The sequence below is a fragment of the Tupaia chinensis genome, unplaced genomic scaffold (genome assembly GCF_000334495.1).
Source record: "Tupaia chinensis unplaced genomic scaffold, TupChi_1.0 Scaffold000369_1, whole genome shotgun sequence".
NCBI classification, from domain to species: domain Eukaryota; kingdom Metazoa; phylum Chordata; class Mammalia; order Scandentia; family Tupaiidae; genus Tupaia; species Tupaia belangeri.
Genome location: NW_006159866.1, coordinates 1,508,496 through 1,517,456, shown reverse-complemented (window position 1 = coordinate 1,517,456; position 8,961 = coordinate 1,508,496). Strand labels below are relative to the sequence as shown.

The following is an 8,961-nucleotide window of genomic DNA, read 5'->3' as shown; positions in this document are numbered from 1 at the left end:
TAACACATTCCCCTTTTGAATTCTAACCAGCTAAACCTATTCCCACATGCTGCCAGCCCCTTGTCCCCTCCAACCCTTCCCAAAGATAAAATTCCACCAGCCCTCTCACCGGTTGCCCCATTGGCAAAACTAGTAACAGAGTTTTAGGTTCATAGGCTCAACTACTGCAAAACAAAAGACGGAGTGAACCAAATGTAAATCTTGAGGACTGGGGTCAGTGGGTGGCATGTGGTTAAGAGTGCTGGACTCCCACATGGCCGACCATGGTTCAAGTCCCAGACCTGGTGGTTTGCTTTCTCACTTTCGTGTGCGCTCTCTCTTTCACTCTGTCCCTCTCTAGTCAAATTAAAATAAATAAATAAAGTTTAAAAAATAATTCTTTAATAAACATAAATAAATAAATCCTGAGGACAACACAAAATTATTGGGAATAAAATTTTAGATGTAACTTAGGTTATCATATTTTACTGCCATATATATATCATTTAAAAACATTTGAGAATAATGTGGCCCAAGGACATAACTAACATTAAGAATAAAAATATCTTGGGTCAGCCAGTGGTATGGTAGTTAAAGCAGCTGGATCCCATATGGTTGACTATACAGTTTGAGTCCTGGACCTGGTGGCTTGAAAAATACAATGAGCACGTATGCATGCATTCCCAAAATCCTGAGAGAATGGAAAAGGGACTGCAGCATGGCCATATCCCTGAGGGGTGCTTTCTCATTTTCCCTCTCTCTAGCAAGCGTATGTACCCTATAGTAAAATTTTTAAAAAGAAAACTCTCAAAATACTCATATAGAAAAATCACTTACAGGGCCTGTTGCCCATAGCACAGTGGTTAAGCACTGTGCCTTAGGAGCCAGATCCCACAAAGTCAACCATGGGTTGAATTCTGACCCCAGCAGCTTGAAAGACAGGCCAGGAGTATGTGCATACTCTAAATCCCGAAAGGATAGAGAAGTGGAGGAAAAGGGACAGCAGTGTGACAAAATCTCATTTGGGGATGCTTTTTCTCCCTATCCCTCTTTTTATTTCTGGTGAGGGTACATGTCCCTTTGAATAAAAAAATTTAAAATATTTTTTAAAAAGAAGAGAAGAAGAAAGCATCTATACATATATGTAAATAGAATTGGGGAGACAGAGCAATAGCACTAGAAAGTGCTACCTAATGTCAAACTGAAATGTAATAAAAACTGAAAAACATATGGTTGACTATACAGTTTGAGTCCTGGACCTGGTGGCTTGAAAAATACAATGAGCACGTATGCATGCATTCCCAAAATCCTGAGAGAATGGAAAAGGGACTGCAGCATGGCCATATCCCTGAGGGGTGCTTTCTCATTTTCCCTCTCTCTAGCAAGCGTATGTACCCTATAGTAAAATTTTTAAAAAGAAAACTCTCAAAATACTCATATAGAAAAATCACTTACAGGGCCTGTTGCCCATAGCACAGTGGTTAAGCACTGTGCCTTAGGAGCCAGATCCCACAAAGTCAACCATGGGTTGAATTCTGACCCCAGCAGCTTGAAAGACAGGCCAGGAGTATGTGCATACTCTAAATCCCGAAAGGATAGAGAAGTGGAGGAAAAGGGACAGCAGTGTGACAAAATCTCATTTGGGGATGCTTTTTCTCCCTATCCCTCTTTTTATTTCTGGTGAGGGTACATGTCCCTTTGAATAAAAAAATTTAAAATATTTTTTAAAAAGAAGAGAAGAAGAAAGCATCTATACATATATGTAAATAGAATTGGGGAGACAGAGCAATAGCACTAGAAAGTGCTACCTAATGTCAAACTGAAATGTAATAAAAACTGAAAAAAATAATTTTATATGGAATAAACTTTAGCATGGAATCTACTTTCACCATCAAATGCTGCTATATCTAATATGAAAAGTGACCCCCAGCACATTACATCAGTATAATTATTTAATTTCAGTGTTGTTAGAGAAAATTAATAGGTTAATCCAGTAAACTGACATACTATACTGAAGTACCTTAGTTTCTACCAAAGTCTCCAAGTATGTGTGTCATCTTTTGGCTCTGTATCTGTAGGTATGCCCACAGTGGCTTACCTGTAAGTCTTAAATGTTTCCCTTACCTGCTGCTGATCTGCTCCTTTTTTGCTGTGATTCTGGATATAATCAACCAGCCCATGTACTACTGTACGTACAGCAACCAGTCCATTTTCTAGCTGTTCCCAAGTAGGAGGAGGAGCATCTACACAACAAAAAAATTTAAAAATTTAATCTAAGGGTATGGTAATTGCTCAGCTTTAGCTGACTGTGGTTATGTGAAGGTACAAGGTACTGTGGTTATGTGAAGGTGCCAGATACATCACTATTTCCTAGAGAAATCTGAAATTTTAGATTTTTAAGTAAAATTTTCCAGTTAACTGTTGCTATCTAACAAATTCAGAACACTGCAAATTAACACTATATGGACCAAACACAACTGTAGACTACATATGGCCAGTCAATTTGCAGGTTTATTGTGAAGTTTCATATAAATCAATACTGGTAAACAAAAAGTTTGAAAAGTTTAATAGAAGAGCTACTGTATAAAGCAACTCTGCTACATGCTTTTCATTTGATAATGGTTTCCCCAATGGTAACACTGTGATTTTATAAAGGAAAAAAAAAAAGTTAACCATAGGATGAATAGGAAACGTTCTCTAAAGAAATATAAAATGTAGTGAGAAGATAGATGTAGAAATTCTTTTTTTTTCCTGCTGGAGACACCCTGAAAGACTTCTAGGTGATGACATCTGAACTGGGCTTTGAAGGACACATGGAATTTCAACCAGGAGGGAAAAAAAGATGAAGATGGAGAGAAAGTGAAGAGAATCGTCTTTCAACAAGTCTTTTTTAAGAATACCTACAAAGTCTAAGGTATTATCCAAGGGGTGGGAAAGTTAAGAGTAATCAAAAAAATCTCTATTAATTCAAGGAGAGAAGTTAGACAAAAAGGAGACAATCAAAATATAGAGCGTTTAGACAATAATGAACTGAAAAAATAGAGCAAAGAAAACAAGTAGGGCAGGGAGGTGCGTTATTTTAAACAGCAAGGCCAGAGAAGGACTCCTTTCACAAGGTTATATCTGATTAAAGACCTGAAAGAAGGTTTGAGTGTGCCTAGAGAGATACTAGGGGGGAAAATATTCTATAGTTGAAAGAAAGTAAATACAAAGGTCTTGTGTGGGGATGTGCCTGTCATGTTCTATGAAGGTGCTACTGAAGAACAGCAAATTGAGTGGGAAAACAGTAGGAAACGAGGTTGGAGAGAGGTAATGGAAGACTAGACCAGGTGAGGCTTTGTAGACCACAAAAAAGATTTTGGCTTTTACTCTTTGAGTATGATGAAAAGCCACTAGGGTATTTTTGAGCAGACAGGTGACAGGACTGCTCTGGTCCTATGCTAAAATCAGATAATAGGCTATTCCATAAACTATGGAGAGATGAGGATAGCAGCAGCCAAGAATAAAAGAAATATTAAGGATGAATCTTACAGGTAGAGCCTACTAAATTAGCCTATGGATCAGATATAAACCTGACTGAAAGAAGACTCAAGGGTAGCTCCAAGGTAACTGAAAAGATAAAGTTGTCACAAATAGGATGGCAGGATGGGTGAGGAGCTCATTTTTAGATAGTTTAAGTTTGAAATCCTTATCAGATATTCAAGCAAAGCTACTGGATATTGAGAAGGCAGTTAGATATACCAAAAAAAGTTAGGGAAAAGGTATGGGCTATATATAACACACCAAATTCTAAAAGACCAACAATTGTGAAATAAGTAGGTTGAAGATCCCTATATCTGAAATGTGCCAAAATCTGTAACTTTTGATTATGGACACGATGCCACAAGTAGAACATTCTACATTTGACCTCATGAGACAGGTTGCAAATTGCTGCAACATAAAAATATTGCATGAATTACTCTGGCTAAGTGTTAAGAAACATAAAAAGATTCTGTGTTTAAATTTGGGTTCCACCCCAAAATATCTCATATATATATGCAACTATCCTAAAATCTGAAAAAATTCTAAAATACTTCTAGTTCTAAGTATATGGGATAATAGATACTCAACTTGTACAATTATTTTAATGTGCCAACAAAATTTTTAAATGCTAATTACGTCATGTTAGAGCCAGCAAGTGGCATCATTGGTTAAGGCATTGGACTCCCGAATGGTTGACTGTGGATCCAGTCCTGGATCTGGCGGCTTGAAACTCATACCAGGCACGTGTGTGTGCAAGCATGCCCAGAATGTTGAGAGGAGAATGGAGGAGAAGGGACTGTGGTGTGACCATCGATCCTGGGGGATGGTTTCTTCCTTTGTCTTTGACTCGACAGCAAACGCATGCGCCCTATAGCAAAAATCTCTCACACACACAAAAAAAGGTGTAACATGTCACTGTACAAAGGTACTCCAATTTCAGAAATGCAAAGATGTGGGGAAAAAAATGGGCCTCAGAACTGGCAAAATATAATGAATTTGTGAGTCACACGATACTTGAGGTTATGAGACTAAATGAGACCAACAAAGATTATGAAGAAGACTCAAAAGATTAGAGGCTATGAAGATGAGGAGAAAGCAGCGAAGGATACTGAAGCAAGATAAAAGCATTTCAAGGCAAACTGTAAACAATATTAAATGTTAACCCACAGGTAAATACAATGAAAACTGACAACTGACCTTTGGAATTAGCTACATGGAAATCACCTGGAACTTTGACGAAGTAAGTTGGGATAGAGTGGTAAAATGCCTAATTAGAGTGATGTCAAGAGAGTACCACAAAAGGGAGAGAAATTAAAGTGGTAGGTAGATGGGAAATGGGACCAAAAATGGGTTAAGACGAGGGCCAACCCATAGCAGTGGTTATACACTGTGCAATGGGAGCTGGATTCTACACAGCTAACCACAGTTTAAACCTCATCCTCAGCAGCTTGAGAAACATGTTAGGTGTGTATGTATACATGCCCCAAATTCTGATAAAAACACAAAATGAAGGAAGGAGAACTGTGGTATGGTCAGGCCTCATTGGTGGATATTTTTCTCTTTCTCTGGTGAGTTACCGATACCCTCTGAAAAATAAAATAATTTATAAAATGGGTTAAGATGAAATAAAGAACAGTATGTTTGTGAGTTGACAAATTCTTAATAGAGAGGGAAAATAAATGACATAAACAAGAGAAGATATTGGAGGGATGATATCAAATATGTGAGGAAAGAGGGGAGCCTTAGTTAGACAATTTATCTACTTTATTGCAGGGGGACAGAATTTATAGGCACAGATCTAAGTAAACAGGTTAATGTGGTAGAAAGAGTTTGTAGAATTCTCTTTTTGAGTACTCAGAATGACCGAACCCCAGTACTGAGGAAAAAAAAAAATCACTATATATTCTGGAAATCAATCGAATTTGTAATCTCACTAAACATTGTTTTTTTTTTGGGAGAAGTTTTTGCAATAGGGTGTGTGCGCTCACCAGACAGACAGAGAGACAGAAAGCGAGAAATCACCGTCCAGGGGGGATGGCCACGCCGCAATCCCTTCTCCTCCATTCTCCTCCTGGGATCTCAGGCACGCACGCACACGTGCCCGGCATGAGTTTTAAGCCATCGGATCTGGGACGCGAACCGTGGTCGACTACGTGGGAGTCCAGCGACACAGCCATTATGCTAACTGCTCATCCCTCACTAAACAATTTTGAGAGTAATTTACAAAAGCAGCCAAGAGCTTCAAACTTTATTCTACAAGCAATGGAATATAGTTGAAAGTTTCTAAGTGTCAAAATGGAGATCAGATGTGATTTATGTTGCAGCAGTAAGTGAACTGGATCGGAAAAATTTAGTAGAAGAAACTGAAACAGTATTCATTCTCAGAAAAGGGATGAGGCTCTCACTATGGTAGTATGAGCTATGGGACACAGGAGCACTCAAAGAACAGATAATCTTGTTGTCCAAAATGGTATAGAAAAACAAGTAAAAAGATAAGTGGTAAGACAAAAGACTAAGGTTTCAATCTTACACTCCTTAGAGAATGAGGTCATTAATAGAAGAAACACAGGAGAAGGAGCAGGTATCGAGTGTTGATGAGCTTGCTTTAAAACACACAGAGATGATCATTCAAGACCTCAGCAAGCATTTGGAAATGGATCTGTAGTGATGAAGAGATAACAGTAACAGAGACATTCGGGAGTCTATTTCTACAGAGTGGTAATACCTGATACTAAGAATGGACAACCATCATCAACAGAGATTGCAGAGAAAAAGCACCACGAGTGCCACCTGCCTATTCCTTAGAGGGCAAAAGGGGAAGGAGTGATACAAATAAGACAGAGCGGCATTCAGACAGGCCTAAAGAGAACCATGAGACCACAGAAAGATGGATGACCCAGGAGTTTCTACATCAACAAAGTGGTCAACAACAAAGTCAGATGCTCAAGACCAATAAAGTAATTTAAGGACAAAAAGAAGCCTTGTATTAGGGAACTAGTGTTGAATATTAAGGAAGTTTCAGTTTAGGAGTAGAAACAAACATGGGGCAGACATAGAAGCTAAAATTTTTAAATATATGAAGTGAGAAATGAAGATTAAGTTTATTTTCAGGTTAAGAACAAGAAGCAAGAAAGGGCTGATAATTTAAAGATAGGTAAGAGACACTTGAGGGAGCAGATATAATGGAGAAGCAAAAAAACAATCAAGAGGGTCAAGCAGGTGGTGTAGCAATTAAGGTGCTGGACGACCATGTGGCCAACCATGGTTCGAGTTCCAGACCTGAAGGGTTGAAACTCATGCCAGGGGCGTGTGCCTAAGATTCCAAGAGGAGAATGGAAGAGAAGGGATTGCATGGCTATTCACCTTAGGGATGATCTCTCGCTTTCTTCTGTCACTTTGGTGAGTGACACCCTATAGCAAAAATATCTTTCAAACAAACAAACAAACAAATAAATAAAAAGGAATCAAGGAAATGCAGTCAAGGATATGTAATATAAAAAAAAGAAAGAAAAACTCGAGTTTTGGTACAGAAGCAAGAATGGTAAAAGTGCAGTACACTTTTGTGATGGGAGGAAGAATAAGAAACACAAAGGAACTCATCCAGAGAGATCCATTTTTCTGAAGTGAACAAGAGAGTTCAAAGTATTAAATAAATATTAATTGAAGTGAACTAACCTGAAAAAGAAAGACAAGATATGGGACACAAACTTAAGTACAGGAACAACAGATGGCACAGAGGACAGCCACACAGCTGGCCACTGGCCACGGTCGAGTCCCAGACTCAGTGGCTTGAAAATCATGCCAGGTGCATGTGCACAAGTGCATGTGTGTGCCAAAATCCCAGGAAGAGAAGGGATTGCGGTGTGGCCATCCCCTCTGGGGGTGACTCCTAACTTTCCCTTTCACTGTGTGTCTCTCTCTCCAGAGAATGCATGCACCATAAGGCAAAAATAAATAAATAAATAAATAAACAAACAAACAAACAAATATAGGGGCCAGAAGGTGGCATAGTGGTTAGAGCACTGGACTCTCAGTAAACATGGTTTGAATCTTGGACAGGGCAGCTTGAAAGTTACACTGGGTGCGTATGTGTGCATGCCCAAAATTCTAAGAGATGGTAGCATGGCCATCCCCCATGGAGGTGATTTTTCACATTCCCTCAGTCTGTATCTCTCTGGAGAGCACACACACCCTGTGGCAAAAAGCTAAAAACCAGCAACCAAAAAGCCTTAAATACAAGAGTAGAAAATGTGGAATAACCAACTAGAGGAATAAGTAGAATATGCACTGGGGACAGGCATAAGACAGTCCATTACTTTCCATAGCGTTTACCTGGACTAGGGTCAATGTTTGCTAACAGCTCCAGATGGGGTCTTAGTCGGTTCAAATTTGCTGGGTCTCCAGTCCGCTGGAGAGCAATTGTTAGTTCCTGAACACTCTGTGCAAAGGAGGCTGGGGTCTGCAACTTAAAAAAGATAAATATTAACTTTTCCAAAAGTCAGATATTGCCTAAAAATAGACATTACTTAGAACATCACATTCATTTTTACAATTTACTGAATTTAATTTTTATCCTCCCACATACCCTACACTTTGGCCAAACTGGATTATCTGCTACCTGAAGAAACTCTGCACTTCTCTGCATCCACAGCTTGGCACACGGTTATTTCTTCTGTTGTCACATTCTTCAATCATGAGACCTTTCTCAATTCCTAATTTGCAAGTATTCTTTCTACTCTATGACTGTTTTTTTGTGGGGGGGGAAGGGGGAGGTTTTTGCTATAGGGCACGTGCGCTCTCTCTACAGAGAGACAGAAAGCGAGAAATCATCCTCGAGAGGGGATGGTCACACCACAATCCCTTCTCCTCCATTCTCCTCTCAGGATCTTGGGCAAATGCGCACACGCGCCCGGCCTGAGTATAAGCCACCAGGTCCAGGACTCGAACTGTGGTCAACTACATGGGAATTCAGCGACATAGCCATTACGCTAACTGCTGGTCCCATCTACTCTATGTCTTTATAGCACTAGGTTAGTTTGGCTCTTGGGTTTTTCTAAATAACTGAAATTTGGACATACAGCCTAGAGAACATGCTATATTAATACCAACAATGACACTAAATTCATTCAAACTGAGTTTGAGTCCAAGTTCTCTTAAGACGAAAGATCAGGACACCAGATATACACTTCACAAGCTCAATTTGAAGTCCACCTGTTAAGTGAACTAATTTCAAAAGTCTACCTCAGCACAAAAAACGTATTTTAGGGCCAGCAAGAGGTGTGGTGATTAAGATGCTAGATCCCACACGGCCAAATCTGTGGTTTAAGTCCTGCACTCAGCGACCTGAAAAATCACGCCATGCACATGTGCATGTGTGCCCAAAATCTTGAGAGAATGGAGGACAAGAGAATGGAAAACAAGGGACTGTGATGTGGCCACTCCCCACTGCAGAGTGATTTC

General features: G+C 39.5%; 1 protein-coding gene across 2 annotated transcripts in view; it reads right to left on the bottom strand.

Moving 5' to 3' along the window:
- The window catches only part of RC3H1 (ring finger and CCCH-type domains 1), an 80,683-nt gene that overhangs the window by 44,271 nt on the left and 27,451 nt on the right, over positions 1-8,961 (bottom strand). For both annotated transcript variants that reach the window (XM_006153336.3, XM_014589684.2), the window contains exons 6-7: positions 7,834-7,966; positions 2,104-2,222 (exon numbers count right to left, since the gene is read on the bottom strand). In XM_006153336.3, the coding sequence (XP_006153398.1) occupies positions 2,104-2,222; positions 7,834-7,966 (252 nt within the window). The remainder of the gene's footprint in view (positions 1-2,103; positions 2,223-7,833; positions 7,967-8,961) is intronic.